This window comes from Ixodes scapularis, unplaced genomic scaffold (assembly GCF_016920785.2).
Source record: "Ixodes scapularis isolate PalLabHiFi unplaced genomic scaffold, ASM1692078v2 PGA_scaffold7__128_contigs__length_106722199, whole genome shotgun sequence".
NCBI classification, from domain to species: Eukaryota; Metazoa; Arthropoda; class Arachnida; order Ixodida; family Ixodidae; genus Ixodes; species Ixodes scapularis.
In genome coordinates, this window is record NW_024609882.1 from 101,988,601 (window position 1) to 102,007,911 (window position 19,311).

At 46.7% G+C, this 19,311-nt stretch overlaps 1 protein-coding gene across 1 annotated transcript in view; it reads right to left on the reverse strand.

Moving 5' to 3' along the window:
* LOC8028252 (26S proteasome non-ATPase regulatory subunit 14) overlaps positions 1-19,311 on the reverse strand; it is a 47,863-nt gene that overhangs the window by 11,798 nt on the left and 16,754 nt on the right. Inside the window, exons 5-7 of the mRNA XM_029991787.3 lie at positions 12,337-12,407; positions 8,614-8,764; positions 4,179-4,286 (exon numbers count right to left, since the gene is read on the reverse strand). Coding sequence (XP_029847647.1) covers positions 4,179-4,286; positions 8,614-8,764; positions 12,337-12,407 — 330 coding nt within the window. The remainder of the gene's footprint in view (positions 1-4,178; positions 4,287-8,613; positions 8,765-12,336; positions 12,408-19,311) is intronic.

A 19,311-nucleotide genomic window follows, 5' to 3' on the forward strand; every position in this document is an offset into this window, starting at 1 on the left:
GTAGGGCATCTTTCTCGGCAGCTTGTTGGAGGGCTAGATGGGTCGGCTGAAGTCCCACTGCAACCGATATTTCTGCAGTTGCCTTGTAGCAGCCGGCGTTGAGCCTCAACACCGCTTCATGCAGTGCAGTTTGCTGGCATAGCTCCAAGTTCGGCTTGAGCAATATCACAATGTCTAGCTTCTGCTTCGATCTCCTCACGCGTCAGGAAATGCGTCCGCAGATGGGTGCTAGAAGACGCGCTCCTACTTGTCGCGGCAGGCGGAAGACGGGCGCTGGGACCCGCGATCTCGGGAGGAACCACAACGGTCGGCATGCTCGGTACTCCAGGCGTGAGCGGGGCGATGCGTTCTTCCTCGACGACAGCCGATGGCACAGAAAATCCATCACTGGAAGTGTTGACGCGATCATCATTGACGGCACGCCGTGCAGAAACTTCCAACTTCGCCATCCGCACTAACTTCATGGACCGCTTCCGCGCGCCAAACGCGTGCACCGTCTTGTACTTCGAACCCCGCATCGTGTGCGACCACAAAACAGACGGGCACGCTACACGAAACTACTCAAAGAAAGTTCGGAAAACGATCGTAAAGATGGCGAAAAACGAAGCGGAGCTGACAAAGCAAGAGCGCGTGCAAGCAGACCACTACCAAAAGCAGACGACGCAAGCGGCAACAGCAGGAGAAACGGAGGAGGAAAGCGCTCCGCGCCGTCCGCGCGTGGAGAAATTGCGTCCCAGCCAATAGCAGTCGCGCGCTCCCCCGCACGCTCCTCGAGCGCGCGCTCTGTCCAATCGCGTTCTTGCGATTGCGACATGGAAGAACGGCGACCACGCCGTAACCACGCGGCCAACGCCACTTTGGGAGCTGGCAAAAAAAAGAGAAAGAATTCACGTTCAAAACAAGACTAAGATGGCGGCCGTCGGCCCAACGCGTCGAAAATGGCGAGCGCGCGAAGTTGGGGTTGATTTTGACGTTTGACCGTCACTTGGATGCTATTCAGGCCTCGTAAATAATTGTTTTTAAATATTTCCCCGTTGTATTTGGTGCTGATAATTACAGAGAAGGTAGTTTATGAGATATACAACCGAAAAATAAGGTTTTCTAAAAATCGACTTTTTCGCGATTTTCCGGTTTTCAAAGCCCGCGTCCCTCCTTAAAGTCTTTTAAAGTCTGCTCACATTTCTGGCAAGTGCCGCGAGATGTGCGACGTGACTAGGGGCTCGAGAAACCGCTGTTTAAGTGCGAGACACATGCGCAACAAAGCTGTCCAATCCGACGCAACAACCGTCGGAGAAATGGCTGCTCCGATTCGCTGCACACGATGGTTCGAGACGTGCTTCAAACGCGTCGCTCCATTCAGCTCCGCCCAGTTCCGGCGTCCCTACAAGGATGCTTTACCACCGCATAAATGGATATATGTTAATGGCTGCTCCCTTTAAAACGGGCGGTACCTTGCACCACCTAGCCTAGGAAGCAAAAATATTGATCTTCCCCTCGCCCTTCTAATGCTGTTTAATTCCGCTTGATTGTGGCTTTTCTGGCCTAAAAAATACACTGAACCTTGCAAAAAAAAATTTTTTTTTCTACCTAATTAATACAAAATAAATACAGTAAAACCTCGTTATAACAAAACGGGATATAACAAACTAATGGATATAACAAAGCAATAATAATTCCCCTTGCTTGCTAATAGTGGGAAGAAATGGACATTGGCTATAACAAACTAATGGTTATAACAAAATAATTACGACCGCTCCTTCAACTTTGTTATAACAAGGTTTTACTGTATTAGTAAAAAAAGATAATTTTTTTGTTGTTGTTGTGTTTCTTCTTAAAAGGCAGAGATGCTCCGAATGCAGATTGTGTCAGATGTAAGGAAACGCATTTATTAAATCGAAAAGACCATGTGATCTTGAACATCAGATTCCTACACTAACCCCTAAACTCGACGGGTCTCGTCTAAGCAAAAAAAAAACATTTTGCCCCGTAACCCTCGAATGCCCATTAAGAAATATATTAACCCGGAAACACCCTATTTGCAGAATTATTTCTACAAAAATCTCCCTTCTCGTCATACATCGGTTTAAAAAAATAGTAACCGATTTCAAACCCCCATATTTCGAAAAACCCAAAACCCGAAGATGAAGAACCCCAAGCATATTCGGGTCTTTACAAAAACTCAAAGGCAGCCAAAGGCAGAAAACTCAAAGGTGCGAGTCTTCAAGCGATGGCCTTCCCTCCCGATCGGGCCGACCGTCACATGACAATGAGACGTTTGCACCATCCGTGCCGCCATTGGCTGCGGCCGTGCGGCAAACATCTGGCAAGTCGGTCGCACGCCGGAGCCGGACGGACCCCTGTCCAACGCTCCGGTGTGACTAAACCTGTCGTATCCGATAATTCGTACGTTGGATCAGACAACTTTTTTGCACGTGTCTCGCGCTTTATTCGAGCACGTGTCTTCGAGGCAATGCAATGCGCAACCGCGTCTGTGTGGGGGCCCTAAACCGGCAATGCCCCTATTGGGAAATGCGCGAAGCCGGAAGGAAATTTCGGCCCCCTTTCTGGCTCTGTTTGGGCACCTCTCTCTTCGTCCGCTGTGCCTTAGTCAAGTTCTTTTTTTTTTTTTTTATTTTTCGCATCAAACGAACGACACTCGTCTCAGAAACGAGAGAATCGGAGGGACAGTATTGCGGTACTTCCTTCCAACAGCCCGAGAGAAAAGAAAATACGGATTCTGCAATAATGTGTTTCTTTCACTACCTCTCCTTCACGTTACGCGTGTCGTCCCACATTGTTGTGCAGCAAGATGCGGCATCGCGCGACACCCCGCGATGTCTATATGTCGCACTGTGTCATTGCTTGAAGTTGTGTCACATGACGCATCACCCATATTTAGGGAAAAGTTTACCGGCCAAAGCTTTGGGAAAACCCACTGAATGTCAAGACACATGTCATAGCATTTTCGCGACGACTTTTCGCGATCCTCTAGAATGGAGGTCAGCAACCTTTTGCGGCGGCGGGCCGAGCCGACGTAGAGGGGCAGGACGGCGAGTTGCGAAGGGGGCGGGGCAAGCAAATAGAAGACAACAAAGAGAAGACGAAAAGGAATCAAGAAATGAAAGCCATTTACAACTCCCTGTAACGCCGGATTAGGGCACAGCTCTTGAGGAGGAGGAGGGAAGGGTACTGAGGGGTAGGTGACTCCCTGAGGTCACGTGACCTCAGGGGGGGGTCGTGTGACCTTTTGGGGGGGTGGGGGTTACGTGAGGGTAACTCTCACAAGCCTTGTGAGGGTAACCCTTTTGAGGGAACTAACCCTCGCAATCCTCGTGAGAGTAATGCTCAAGACACTCACGAGGGTAACCCTCGTAACCCCCATGAGGGTAGCCTCGTGACATCATTATGGGAAACTACCAATAATGCAACGCACAGTTACGCTGTTGCATGCAACGCACAGTTACGCTGTTGCATGCAACGCACAATTACGCCGCTAGCACGCAACGCACGGTTACACCATTTGCATGCAATGCGCAGTTACGCCAACGCCTATCAAGCCAGAAACGGACGCCTAGGGGCTGCGCTCTAAAATTCTTTACCCCAATATGGGGATGCTGGACATTGCCAGCTGGAAGCACTCCTTGTTCCTGTCCAACCCCATCTGAGGTCAAAACTACCGCGTGATCCTAGTTCAAAACTGCCCGCAGGTTGCCGACCCCTGCTCTAGACTCGTTAACCAGTCTATAAAAGCATTCCACCTCTACTTGTCTTTTTATTTATTTTTATCATTTTAACCGGAAGCAAACATCTGTACTGTATTTTCCGGACTACGGAAAATACAGTACAGACAATACATGTTTGAAAGCTGAAATTTCACGCATTGCAGACTATCTACGGGTGCGGACTACGCAGGAACCAGTTTTTTCGAGATTGTTCGTCGTGACGAGACGGGACCAATTGTGTGAGTGAAAGAGTATGGTAATGATGATTTATATATAATACAAGTTTCTCTGTGATCTAATAAAGCGGGCATTTGTCAATGTGTGCTGGTACATGGTCCACCAGGTGTGGAACATGTACCAGCTGCGGACTATGTAACGAAACATCCTTTCTAATCGCCATTTGCCATTACACACCATGTGGGCTATAGTCCCGAAATTACGGCAGGACTGCTCTACCTGTATAGATGGCTTGGTGAGGTGTCCCAGGTTAGAGGTGGTCTGCCGGGGCTCCTGACCCAGCACCATCATGTTGGGGTTGATCAGCCGGAAGGCGTCGATCACCACCTGTGCCGCAAACAAAGACCGTTCAAAATGGAAGCTTGGGCATGTTGGTAAGGCACAGTTATTAAAACGTACAGCCCAAACAGACGGGACAGAAGAGAAAAGACGCAACAACTGAAGTTTCACCATCAAGGCGCAAACCTATACACGACGACCAGACAAGAAAAAAGCACGCACGCACCCAATAACGCACCGCTAGCTCCCAGCACCATAATCGCAAATCCTGTCGTCATGCAAGGAATTTCGACACACTGCTAGTTCCCAGCGCCATAATCGCGAATGCTGTCGTTATGCAAGGAATTCCAACTCTTAACCAGGTAGTGAAACAGACGGGGCGCTTACATGCTTGCACCTTGACAAGGGGTGTGGTTTACAAGGTGATAGGGTTGCAAGTTCAGCAATTGCGTGTCTTCTCTTCAGTCGCGTCCATTCGCGCTCGCGCTGTACGTCACAAAAGGACGTACAGGTCAGTCTGACACAACTACATTCCCCATCATTAACAACCCTACCACCGAGGGCACCTCAAAATGGAAAGGTCACCCCCTCAGAGTGCACACTGTTTGCCGCCGAGTTTAGGGTTTCAAGACTTTGGGAGCTTATTTTTCTTGGACTTGGGAGATGCTTTTCCTCCCGCAGCTTCAGTGTCAATTTTCAGAGTGGGACACTACATTGGTGTTTATCGAGGCTTACGTTGAAAAAAACTAGACATGGGCGTGAGATTTCCGAAGTGCTGGCGAACACACGTTTCACCCCTTGGTAAAGATCCTAGAACCTACACGAGAAGAAAACGCGACAAGGGGCATGGTTTACGAGGAAAGCAGCAGTTCCCCCAACGGTGCAGACTGTGTCACGGCTGAACACAAAACAAAGCAGTCGATAATGGCTTCTTCCCACAAAGTTCAGGTTTTTCCCCGTTTTCTTCGATTTTCATAAAACCGGCTAGGCAGTGCTCTTCGGGATCTATCGGGGTTCCTCATAATTCAGTCTCCACGTCTCCAGCTTTACAAGCCAAGCGAGATTCCGAAAAACACTCGTGTTTTCAAAATTGAAGTGCCAAGTTCAACTACAAGTGAAACCCGACGTGAATGCGGCAATTCTTGAGCAACAAAGCAAGAACAAGGCACGGACTGACTCGTCTGCTTGCATCTACCAAAGCACTCCACAGAATTGCCCGATTTCTCGCACCAAGTGGAGGTCTTCGCAGAGTTTTAGAAGAGAAGGAGGTGGGTATTTTCTTTTTTCCTATTCTCTTCGAGGACTTTCGTATGCAGGCTTCCTTTAGCAAATACAGTATAGACCACTGACAACGTAACCGCTTATAGTGCAGGACCGGGTATAACGCGGTTTTTTTAAACCACCGGTTCACCTCCCATAGAACTCCATGTAATTACATACCGCTTAAAATGCAGGCGCGCGAAGGAAAATACCGGTTATAGTGCGGTTTTTGGCACAGCCCGCCGACCTTGCCGACGACCTAAGCAGCGAGCTCGCTTCCCTGTGCGACACTAGATAACGGCGCTGACGGCGCGAGCCGCAAACTGCACTCGCGGGGCAAGGAGGTTGCTCGAAAACGCGGGGAGAAGCGAAGAGAGAGGCTTCAGTTGCCATAGCGACGGAGGGACGCACGCACGAGTCGTTCACGTGCATGCGTCCCTCCGCTGCGTCGGAAACAAAGAAACAAACAACCGCAACGACAGACCAATCGCAAGTCGAGGAGAAGTGTTCGCGCGCGTTGCATGCCGGTCGCGGGCGGGCTGCTTCTATTCCGCAAATATGGCGTCGGCTGTGATCGTCGTTGTAGACGGCATGCATCTCATCGTTCTGCGTAAAAGCGCAATCCTTGACTCTGAATTTTCGTTGTGTGTCGCTATGATAGCCCAGCACGTACTAGAAGGGAAGATCCACCTACTCGTGCGGCGATGTCGTGGCGGCGCTTTCAAGACGGCAGAAACGCCCGTGTCGTCGTGTTTGTTTACTTCAACTACAGTGGTGATTTCTAAGCATTTGTGTCATCGAACATCGCCCGGATTTCTTATTTGGCGCATTTCATGCGTGTGCTCAAGTTCAAGGTATTACTGGCGCATATCGTATGAAGGATGCGAATTTTCAAGCGTTTTCATCTCTGGAGAAAAGGGATTAGGGTTAGCAATCCTGAACGCTCGCAACGTCCGTCCGCAACCCACGACGCCGTTAAAAGGCTGCGCCAGGCAAAAGCCGCTAATTTCTTTTAAAATGTGTGACACACTTGTGACATAACTGTGCTAGTCTACTGAAATAAAGACTTCCCTCAAACTAAGCTTATTTTTTCATCTAACAAAAAATAAATTCTTTTCCAAAGGTAAGTTGTCTCATGGCATGTATTTTGGCCTGAAAAATTTATGTTTTGGTTATAGTGCGGTACCGCTTATAGTGCGGATTTTTGTGACTCCGGAGACATATGTTATATGCGGTCTACACTGTATAACAAGGCGTAAACTTCCTGGCAAATGAAGCCTCAAAGCCCGGAACCCCCTGACAGAAATACAAACGGAGGGCCGGCTCTCCTCGGCTCTTAAAAATAAAAGAGCTATTCGCTTTATCAGCACCCCAAATGCTTACGCCAACACTCGAAGCATACTCAAACTTCACTTCACTCCAATTGTACATTTGCCTGCAGTGATATTCGGCCAGTGTTTTCTAACCATTGCGTTCAGACACCCAGGCACGACTAACGTTTGGTCTGCTCATGCAATCTAATGAGCGAGCCTGCCACAACATACTGGTTGTGTGCTTGCCACCGTCGCTTATAGATGGCAGTAGCTGTCCAGGTAGGTTTGTGTCAACATACCGGACACGATCCTGGGAAACCTAGCCCTTAACAGCTCTGCTGTAAAAAATTGCCATTTTTAGGTTCTGTCCCTTCCAAGCTTGTCATGGTGGCCATGGGCAATGAAGCAAAGATGACTGCACTTCCCAGTCAGCAATGTTTGCTTGTATTCCGCCATAGCTAACTCTCCCCATTTATGCCGAGGCCATTATTGATCCCAACACTGCTATTACAAAGAGTGGGCTATCTTTTGGTGCTTAAAAAAATATAGCAAATCAAACCAAAAATAGGGGTGGGTTATCTTTCAAGGGTGGGGCATCTCTCGGGATTTTACGGTGACTCTTCCTTGACCGCTGAAAAACTGCCCATCTTAAAAATTCTCAGTAAATTTTTTTTTTTTTTTGAATTGTATGATTGTAAAATTTGTTGATGTATATTGAAATGCAGACAATAAATACTTGTTTGAATGATAAAAGTATTAAATCAATCTAATAAATAGGCAAAATTTAATTTCTCAAAAACAAAAATTATTGCGGCCAACACAACAAAAATAGAAAGGTATGCAGATATTGCGGCAAAACAAATTTCAAAATAACAAAATGTGCAAAACTTCAGAAGCAAGAAAGGCTGCAAATTGCAGTGCTCTAGATAAAAAATACTCGTCCAGTTCTACCACCGTCTCAACCATCCTGGTGCGCATGCCATTAGATGAAGCAGTTTCTGGTAAAATCCCATAAGGCCACTTTCTCCCAATTCATTCCCCAACCCATTCTTCTGGCTGCATGCCTGTAATATAAAAATGACCGCATCTCCACGTGGTGAAGGATGTTGATTGGGGCGAAGCTCTGGTGGTGCTTGTCTGCGTAGACGCTGAGCCGCAGCATGCGGAGCCTTTCGTTCGTTTTCATCCAAGTCAGAAAGAGAATGTGTGGTATGGAACGTGGTTATATACGCATTTGAATATTTGACCGCAGCGCCCTCTCGTCTAGAAACGTTGAGCCAATGCATATAAAGTTTAACGCGATAATATACGCATTTGACCGCAGCGCCCTCTCCTGTATAGACGTTGGGCAGCTACATGCAACGTTTCATCCATGACATCCCCAGCTCCTGAGTTACTACCATATCTCAGAGACCCCTACTCATCATGCAGTCGTGGCCTTTAGTGACCGTTGAAATGCCAATCGCCGACCGCTGGCGTTCCGCATCACAGCGACCTTCGGAGTTGGTTCGAACAGTTTATGGGAAGAAATGAGGAATCCAAGATGAGCCCAATATCACAAAAGAAAGGACAATGTTTGCAACAAAACAAGCCGTAACCAAATAAAAAATAACCTGTGCATACTGACTTTGTCCATTAGATCCGAGATAAATCTAGCATTTTTTCACGATTATCTCCAAATTTTGCACGGGCACTCACACAATGTTTCATGGCAGACGGCCCTACGGGTGTTAGCAATAGAGAGGTCCTCACTGCAAAGCAGTGGGGCAACGAACGCAAGAGGGAAGGAAGGAGGGATGCACCTTGCCCTTGACGCTCTGTATGGGGTCCACGACCACAGCCACGGCCCGCTCCGAGAGGGCCTCGAAGCTCTGCTGGGTGTTGATGTCCACTCCCGAGAGCCAGCAGCCGAACCCTGGGTGCGAGTGGTACCAGCCCACCACCATCTCGGGCCTGCGAGGAGGGGACGGCGGGTTGGTTATTCCGATGCTGGGGACTAACATCTATGTTATTAGATTGTCTCAGTCGTGGAACTACCCGCCTCTCCCCTTCGAGCCTGCCACCCTTTGATTGGAGCGCCGCCTAGAGGTCCGTTTCAAAACCATATTCTTTGGAGACGCGTGAACCCCACTAGATGCTGCACTTCAAAACCTGCGTAACTCCAATTAACGTAGCGGTTGTCCCCTCTTAAAAACGGTGGCACGTCAAACGGCGGAAGGCGGACCACGGGATGAGGGGGGGGGGACCATTGACCGTGGAAGCGACCTGTATGGATAGTTCTGTAACCTAATAACGTTGACAAACGTGCCCGGAAACAAGATCTAATCCATTGGCGTGAGCATAATGTAATGTAACGGAGCGTTACTATAACATTGGCAGTGTCTTCGAGTTCTATGGTGCTCTACAATAAAATGGCTTTTATCTCTTATCAAATTGATGAAGGGAGGCCAGGAATATAGCTGAAAAACAGTTTGACGGGTCCCCAGTCCCCTATAATAAACGGACAGCAAACTCGTAAAAAGAAAGAGAATTTGGATTACAATGTTGATCAAACACATATTTAACATTTTGCGCATAAATTTTATAGTTGGATGGGGGCAAAAGATTTTGCGTTCAAATTACGACCAGTAAAACTCGAGTAACTTTTGTTGGTTATAATTCGTTTTCCAAGGGCCCACCTCCCGATTTTCAGCGTGACAGGTTCGAAAGGCTCGAACGATTTCGGTCAGCATCGTAAGACCTGCCAGAATTTTTTTGTTTTTGTTTTCCCCATTGATGTTACAATTACAGGCCAATTTTAAAAATAAAAAATCCGCGGGTTAATATTGACGCGAATTTACCACAGTCATTCCTGGCCTACAAAGCTGTGCATTTTACTAGATTAGTAGGTTTGATCGCAGAAATACAGTTGCGCAAACTTCTGTCGACGGCGTCGCTCTCCGCACAGTCTGCCTCCAACGTGCGGATGAAGTCTGCACCCCAAGAATGTGCTGGTTTCGCTCATTTCCCCACTATCCCGAGTCCTTCTCGAACCTCCTCCACCGTGTGGAGTCGCGTGACACGGTCACGCAATGCGGCCACTCGGTCACCCACACTGTTTTTGCCCTTGGCATAAAGAAACAACATAAAGCCATGATCACGGTGCTAATACAGTGTACAAAAAGCAGTCCGCACACACTGTCCAATTTTTGCCTTGTACGACTGTCACATTCTTCACACAGAAACCGTCTGCATGCACATTCAAAGCACACTTACGCACGAGGCAAAGGTGCTTCCAACATGCTCGAGGACTGTCCGTGGGTAATTCGGTCATTCTGTTTTAAACGTTGCGTGTTTTGTTCAACGGACGAGTCTCTCCGTCGGCACGGTGGCAGAGCGTCGGGTTCGGGACCCACGACGGTTTATGCCATTCGTGAGATCAGTCGCCACGGTTTCCTTTTAGCTTTGCAGCCTCGATACCACGTCTTATGAGACGGAGGAGCCGGATGGAGGCTATAGACCTACATTCCAGCTCCGCTATGGTGCCTGGAATGCACCTCCAACCGGTCCATTTGGCATCTAAAGTGGTAACAAATGGTGGTCCCCACATTCAATGTGGTCCCAAAGTGTCAACGAAAGACGTCGCCAAAGTAGGAGTGTCGATCCGCTGGACGTCGCGATTCTGATGGTCGGTCGTAGACGTGCCGGCAGAAAGTAGAAGAAAATGCGAACACTGCCGTCGTCGCATCATCCGATTCCGCATAATTAAAGTACTTTTTTCCTTAAAAATTGATGCATATTTCGAGGGTGCGTTTATCGTGCGGGGTGAACTTTTCTGCAGTTGTACTTTTTGCTTAAATGCCTTTTTAGGCACCTGTTCGATGGTTGCACCACTGCAGCACCTCTTCGCCGACGCTCTACAAATTGCTAACCTTCTTAGGGCACCTTCGCATTCTTTCCACCAAAGAAAAAGCGCCTTACGAAGCTCATTGGACACAGAGAGTGACGCGAACGTTCCTAGGACTAGCCATTCACGCAATATCACCGCCCGAAGGCAACCACCGACGAAGGCTTGTTCGTTGACGTCGATGCATCTGATGGACGAAACATCTCCGGAGCCCGCACAATTCCTCGACTCCAGCATTATTGGCTGCATGTGCCGCTTGGTTACGTCTTCGATCCCTTCTGCAACTTCCCACTTTCAGCTATAACACACGCGTGCGCTGCCACGCTTAGATTGGCATGGCCTGCCCGTTTAACATCTTACTTGACTCGATGGCTGGCAGGGTCAAATGCAGTTCACCTTGCAGAGTCAAAAATGGCTCGCACATTTGCACCCAGACACAGATGTGCCAACCAGTCTTTAGTTGGCCAAACGTCATTTCTAGGCGGTGCCAATGCAGGTCGTGGAAAAAGCGAAAAATACGACAAGACAATGTAAGACAGTTAAGAGCGCTAGTTACACTAGCGCTCTTAACTGTTGTTGATCCAACGACAGTTGACTCAGTCACGTTTGGCCAGAGTTATACGGCGACCCAACTGTCATCAAGGTTCTAACAATCATTGAGTTCAACTGAGCTGGCCTACCTCAGTTAACAGATGGGAATTTCCCTCAATAGAGCTAAGGATGGTGGCGTCGGCCACATCACCGCCCATGGCCAGCGCCAGAGAAGCACTTACCATTGCAGAAGATCGGGGGAGGTATCTAGAAAGCATCGTAGCAGCAAATATTGTAGGAAGAGATAGAATCTGGGGCCAGAACTGCCGCTAGAACGATCACGGCACGTCGCGGAAGCTAAAACTATGTGAGGGTGACCGTTGTGATGTCGGTGCCAATAAGACTTTCGTCGTGTCTTTCTTGCTTGAATTCGCGCAAAAACGTTCCGACTGTCAAAGTGGATCGGTGGCCGAGTGGGCTAGCGCACACCAGCTCGGAGCACGTGGAGCGAAAGCTTGTACTGCAGAACCCCATGATCCTGGGTTCGAGCCCCACCCCTGCCCGTTTCGATCTGCATGAGCATCGTACTAGTGCGCGGCCGTGTATCACTACTGCATGGTGCACGTTCAAGACTCCAGGCTAGCGGTTTTACTGCACTGGCTAAATTTCTCATCTACAGTGGGTAACAATATCGCCATGCTCTGGGAGACACTCCCTCTGTATAAACAACTAACGACTTAGTTGTATTTGTTTTCTGATTGTCATTTCTTTACTCCAAAAACAAAAAAGATGTTCATTTCATTTTGTTTTAAACATTTATAATGAATGAAGAGTGTGCATATAGTTCATATGCATCACTTTTTAGAAAAAGGTAATGCGACATCAATTTTGGTTTTTGTTTCGGTTTCAACTGTGTCCCTTGACACACACCTGAACTGGGGTTGTTAGGCCAATGTACAGTGTAACATCAGACAACTTAGTTAAGCTCAATGACAGTTGGGAGATGCTAACAATCGTTGGCTCAATGACAGTATAGAGTGCTAAGGTAACTAGGGTAGAAAAGGCCCAACACTATGAAAAGCTGCACATTTCTGCTGAGGTCACCCACCTGCCCGTCTGCTTGAGCATGTCCAGCATCTTGGCTTGGAAGACTGGGTCCACTGCCTCCACGCTCACACCCTGCAAAGATCACGTCTATCAAGGAACTACTCACAAAAGCCACTTAATGGCCGGAGATTGGCCAAAAAGGGTACCACATTTTCTTGACTACAGTCCCCGGGCTAGGCATGTCCACAAGTTGAAATTTTGCCTGGTGCATATCATCCACGGGGGCAGACTATAGGAGGATTTGTTTTTTCAAGACTATTCATTGGGACAAAATGGAAAATTTTTAGAGCTCAGCTCTTAGGGGCCCGTTCCCGGTTTGAGCGGCGTCGGCGTCGGCGTAACCAAGGTCACCCCAAAATCACGCGACCCCCAAGGTCATGTGACCCCCCCCCCCCCCCCGAGGTCACGTGACCACCCCCAAGGTCACATGACCCCCCTCCGAGGTCACGTGACCTCCCTGATGACGTCACCAGCATCCGCATCGTCATCATCACTGATGATGTCATCAGTGACGTCACTGATGACCACACCGGCAACCGCATCGTCATCGTCATCATCACGGATGACGTCATCAGTGACGTCACTGATGATGTCACTGACATCCGCATCGTCATCATCATCATCGCTGATGACGTCATCGGAGTCCGCATCGTCATCGTCACTGATGATGTCATCAGTGACGTCACTGATGACATCATCGGCATCATCACGTGACCCCCCCAGGTCACTTCACCCCCCCCCCCCCAGTACCCTTCCCTCCTCCTCCTCAAGAGCTGCACTCTAATTCGGTGTTACAGGGAGTTGTAAATGGCTTTCACTTTTTTTTTTTTTGTGGATGACAAATCAAGTTAAAAGTTAAAACCAGTTTCTTTAAGATATAAACCTCATTATGCACTAGCAGCGCGGGTATTTTTCGAGGTGAGCTGCATCTGCGTGCAAACTACAAATCATGTGCATGCTATCTAAGGCAGGGGTCTCTTCACGCGGCCCGCAAGCTTCCCGCGGGTGCAAGCACTCGTTCTCATGTCTGGAGCACTACATCTCTATGTGGTCGATTCATTTCCGCTCAAAAAGTAGCTCCGCTCTTATAAACTGTTCAAATATTTTGCACTATTCTGTTCTCTTACGTACCGAATATTCTTTCGCTTATTTTTTTTCCATTTCCTGGCTCTTTTTCATGTCAATCGCCAGCATGCCAATCCCACTACCAGTGTTGGGAAGTACTTTAAGGACATTGTACTTAAAATACTACTTCAAATAGGTTTAGAAAACTTGTACTTCAGGTACATTTTCTGAGTATGCACTTTCCGAAGAAAGAACAACTCCCAACTTCAAAGTACACTCCCTAAATTTGGTTTGGCAAAATTAAGCTTTTTTAAAGACCACAGCTCTTTTAAAATTAAGCTCTTTTAAAGACTACTTGTACTACTCTACTTTGAAAGTACACTGTATATATAGCACTTTACTCGAAGTACATTGCAGCTAGTGTACTTACTACTACTTCACTTGAAGTACATAACCTCTCACTTACTTTGTACTTTACTTAAAGTACTTTTATGATGTACTTTGCCCAACAGTGCCAACTACCTTGGCCACTGCCAGAATAAGGGGGCACTATAGTGGTTTCTGAAAATGTCTACTTATGGTCATAACACAATCTATGGCCTCCCAGCATACTAAATAACCCTAGATTAGATTGATACACGTCCAATTTCACCATTAAAAACAGGATCAAAAATCGCGACACGCCTGTTTTTTCGCCGTTTGGCGTAGAAACCGAACGGTGCCACCTGACGTGCGACAACCAATCGCGAGCAATTGCTTACCGCGTGGCAAGGGGCCGACCGACAGCAGAATACTTTTCTAATGTGCGTGACTCGCATGCCGGAAACGGTTGCTCGTGAGTGGCTGCGCCAAATCGCAGAAAAACGGTTGCGTCCGAATCTTGGGTTTAGTTCTTAATACAAAGATCAGATGCATATGAATCTAATCATGGGTATTTTAGAATATTTAGAAGCCCGTAGGTTGAGTTTTGACCATGAATAGGCAATCTCCAGAAATCACTTTAGCGCCCTTTTATGTACCAAGATTCTCTACCTCCAGAACGTGGTCGTCACCTTCCAAAGGGCTTTGGCTGCACGGGCGAGGAAGTGTTATTGAAGGCAGAAATCTCGCGCCTTACGGGCTTCTGAACTTGGGAGCAATCGTAGGCTGCAAGCCTACGATTGCTCAAAGACGCACTTTGGCTGCGCGAGCTCTCACTCAGCTGCAGCAACTGCCAAAAATGAAGCTACGTGATCAACCTCTTAGTCGTCGAAAAATATTATTAAAATATGAGTATATTCTTGTAAAGCTGGCTGCCATAAACGTTATCAAGAATGACAAAAGTGTACTATGAAGAATTGTTTTTTTAGACACCACGAGCTAGATTCATTCTTGAGCGAACCGAGTGACAGAGCAACGACAGTTTCCGCGCTCCGTCCGAAAATGCCAGCACGTTGGCAGAGCGGTGCCATTTCGAATCTCGTTATTGCATCAGGTATGGGCCCAAGGTAATTGTAAAAAAAAAGGAAAGCTAAAAATAGCAATGGCAAAACGTCGAGCTCGGAAAGAGCGGAAATCTCTGGGGTGTCTCCGAGAGACTCTGCATTTTTGGTGGCGTGAAGCGCTGTGTCTGTCTGTCTGTTCCAAAACATATCGCCCCTCTTCGTTGGCCCTGGACCTTTCCAGGGTGGGCTCCCCGGCCCCTACACTCGAGAGAGTGCAAGTCGGACCCCTGGTTCCAGAGCACGTTTTAACAACTCATGCCTTCCCCTTGCCACAACAGAATGGAATGATCTGCCAAATACAATATTAATCGCTTACTTAGATATTTTGAGAAATGCTGTATCATCTCCTATCGTTTTATAATCGGTCACATTCTCAAACATGGCTGCTGCTTGGTCTACATCCAAAACATTTTTTCCCCTCAAATTACTTTTATTTGTTTGCGCGTGCATCTAATTTTTCACATGCATTTTTTCTTCTATAATTTTTGTTTTTTCTCCTTATCTGCATGCCAATGTTCCACATAAATATTTTTTTACTGTATTGCCACCATAGGTCGGCATTTTAGGACCCACTCACTCACCATCACATCACCGAAATTGGCAGCCCATCAAAGTCATTCGGAATCACATCACAAAGTACACCACCATTCAAAAGTCACAGCCCTTCACATCACAGAGTTCAACTGTGCCAAAGACTCATAGCCAATCACATCACGCACCCGCAAACTTGCCCCCATCATGGTTACTCACAATCACGAGGAGGTCCCACTCACAGCCAGTCACTCACATCACGGCCCCTCAGAGTCGCCCCCTTCACGGCTACTCACACTCATGAAGAGGAGGCCCCACTCACGGCCGCATCACGGCTACTCACACTCATGAGGAGCTCACACTCACGGCCAGCCACTCACATCACGGCCCCTCAGAGTCGCCCCGATCACGGCTACTTACACTCATGAAGAGGAGGTCCCACTCATGACCCCATGACGGCTACCCACACTCATGAGGAGACCACACTCACGGCCAGCCACTCACATCACGGCCCCTCGGAGTCGCCGCCTTCACGGCTACTCACACTCATGATGAGGAAGCCCCACTCACAACCCCATCACGGCTACTCACACTCATGAGGAGCTCAAACTCGCGGCCAGCCACTCACAATCACGGTCTCGCGTCCCCTCATCGAGGGGCCTCCTCGCTACGAGCCGAGCGGGCCGGCGCCTGCGGCTCTAATGTTTGTTTTGGTTTGTTCCCAGTATTTCTTTTTAGTTTTTTTAACATTGAGCAAGAGGCATCCACACCACGCCGGCACCACAGCACTACTAAAAAAAAAAAAAACTATATATACAAAAAAGCCAACCCCCGAAAGTTTTTTTCTTTTCCCCTTTTATTTGCACCGAGCGCGAAACCCGCTTTTCCAAGGTCAAACAGATTCGGGACGACAACTTCCTGTTGTCCCCGGCCCCCCATCCCACGGGGAAAACCGCTCCGGGACAAGCAGGGAGCGTGTGCTGCAGCCAGCATGGTTGCAAGCGCTGCGGACTCAAAAGTCGAGACCCCCAACTCTTGTCCGCCGTCTTGTTTCCGCCCATCGAACGTCGTTTCTGGAGTGCAGACCGTTGAAATTTTACGTTGTGCGGACTATCCGCAGGCTTGTTTAGTATCACGAAACGAATTTTGTGAATGAAGGAGTATGTTAATTTATATATACATATATGTAAATTTAAAATACGTTTCGAAGTGCGAATTCATTACTTTATATATATATATATATATATATATATATATATATATATATATATATATATACGGCAAATCTCCCCCCTCAATCGTCTTTTTAATGTTTTGTTGAACGCTCATTCTCCGCCAAGATGCAGCGCTAGAGGTCCGAACCAAGGTAGCCAACCGTTATCTTCTTCAAACGTTATTTTTTCTAAAGTGGTCTTGGGAAACTGGGACCCATTTTTGCCCGTTTTCGCTAACTAGCGGCATAGAGCTCCATATATCCGAGCCATATGCTGAGAAAGTTCGGCAGATGGGTGGAGCTTGTGATCCGCTAGATATAGCTAAAATAAGCCGACCTCGAGATAACACAATATGGAGATTCGTTTTCGCTTCGCCACTTCGCTCTGAGCGAGCCCACTGAAATTTGAGGTTACAAGGAGCGTTATGGAAACATTTCTCATTCATCGGTATTCTATTACGCCTGTGATTCATCACTGTATTAAAAAGAACAAACTCTTTTTATCAATCTCTAAATAACAAGACCTACAAGCAAGTTTTTTTTTCGTTTGTTTGTTTAAAAAAAAAAAAGCATGGTTTCTCAATCAAAAAGGGTCAGGCAATTTAGAGCATGTGTTCGCAGTCTCAGCATGGGAAACGCTTTCAGTGGTGTTGAATTGTAGCAGTAGTGCGAACATAGAAAATTAATTTTATAGAAAAAAAAGAAGGAATGGAAGACGGTACAATTTTTGGAAATCGTTGCAGATAGGGAAGTCTGAGCAATTGATTGTGTTGAAAGACATGTCACAACGGACGTGGAGTGGCTAATTTAGAGTGGGCCATGTTTCAACTGAAAGTACAAGTATAATGTTTAACGCAATATTTTATAAATGAGAAAACACGATTAAAAAAGAGAATGACGTCAGCCCCGTAGCTTCCGCAAGCAATCATCTTCTGGAGGAGAGTCCTCTCCTGATATTTTTAATCTCTTTACTTGCGCTGACAGAGCTAGGAGTAGCGGGAATTCGAAATGCTCTGGGAAAGCCGCACAAGCAACACACCGTAAAAACAATTTTTACGGTGTGTTGCGGCTTTGGACTAGTAGGGCCACTGACTCGTGAGCAACGTTACTAAAGCAAGCTCAGTTTCGCAGCTCCCTATTCTCGCCTGCAAAGGCGAGTGGCCCAGGTGGCGGTCACGAAAACTAGCGGCGCTGCAGTCGGATCTTGCTCCCCGGTCCCGCGCGTCGTCTACTACCACCGCGTTGAGAGCTTCTTTTTTGCTTTTTCTTTTCTTCCTTTTATTTTTTACTTGCATGTGTATATTAGCAAAAGAAAGAAAAAAAAAAGGTAATGAAGATGAAGTGTAACACACCACAGAGATCAGAGTCGGTGCGTTGTGAGTGTTCTTTGAGTGTTTGAAATTTATTTTTGTGCGCGTCTGTTTCCTTGCGCTGTGAAATATTAGTATGAATTGCCAACTCGCTCAAACTCGAGTATTGCTATTGAAGCTTCGCGGGCTAGACGATCCGGAAACAAGACTCGACTCGCTGCGAGTTCTCGTGACCGCCACTGAGCCCACGTCACAGGCAGAGCTGTGAAACTGAGCTTGCTCCAGTAACGTTGCTCGTGAGGGCAGTCATGGGAAGAATTTCTCAAAAAACATCCACGGGATACTGATGTCTGTGACTCGAAATTAGAAATGTATGGGATCTGCTTGGGCATTTGCAGATTTTTTTTTTTTTTTTAATTTTTAGTTTTCGTTTGTGTAGTATATTTTTCTTATTTTTCTTTCGTCTGTTATTTATTTTATATATGTACTCCTTATTATGCTTTGTTCTTTAAAAAAAAATTCTAAAACTGCATTCTATCTCAAAATAAAAAACAAATTAGTTTTGTTTATACAGCAGGAGTTTAGTCTGCCAGAACATGGCGATATTGTTACCCACTGTAGATGAGCAATTTAGCCAGTGCAGTACGACTGCTAGCCTGGGGTCTTTAAGGGAACATGCTACTCGGAGGCACACTTTTTTTAATTTTTGCCCGAGGACGATGAAACTTTAGATATTTATAGAGTTTTGCCTGTTCTTTTCAGAACTGTAATCAGTTTTAATGTGGCTTATATAGTTTTTGTTTAGTGCCACACCCAACGACAGAAAAGAGTATTTTTTGTGCACACGCTCCAACATAGTAATTTTTCACAAGGAGCATTGGGCATTAGCTCATTTTGCTCTTTATGAAGTGTAGATTGCAAATAACTAGTCAGAAGCTGTGCACTACTTTCCAATCTTGAAAGAAAAAAAAATATCTTGGTAAAACTTCTATTCTAAAACCCCTTTACAGGTTTTTTTCAAGTTTCTATAAATATAACAGAGATATTGCAGTTTCAAATACATACCTGCACTCTACATATACCCAAGATCATAGGTGCAAAGTTTCATTGTAATGCGAAGATTCTAAGTGCCAAAAATGGAGCGCACAAACTGTGACGATTGCCCAAAATTGCAAAATGAGAAAAGTGCATTTGAAAGTTCAAAATATGTGTACTCATCAATATAAGTGAGATATTTCAATTTCAAATACATACTAGCATTCTGCATACTGTAATGATCATAGGGACAAAATTTCGTTATGATGTGAATACTCTAAGTGCCAAAAAAGAAGCGCACAAACTATGAAGATTGCCCGAAATTGCAAAAAGAAAAC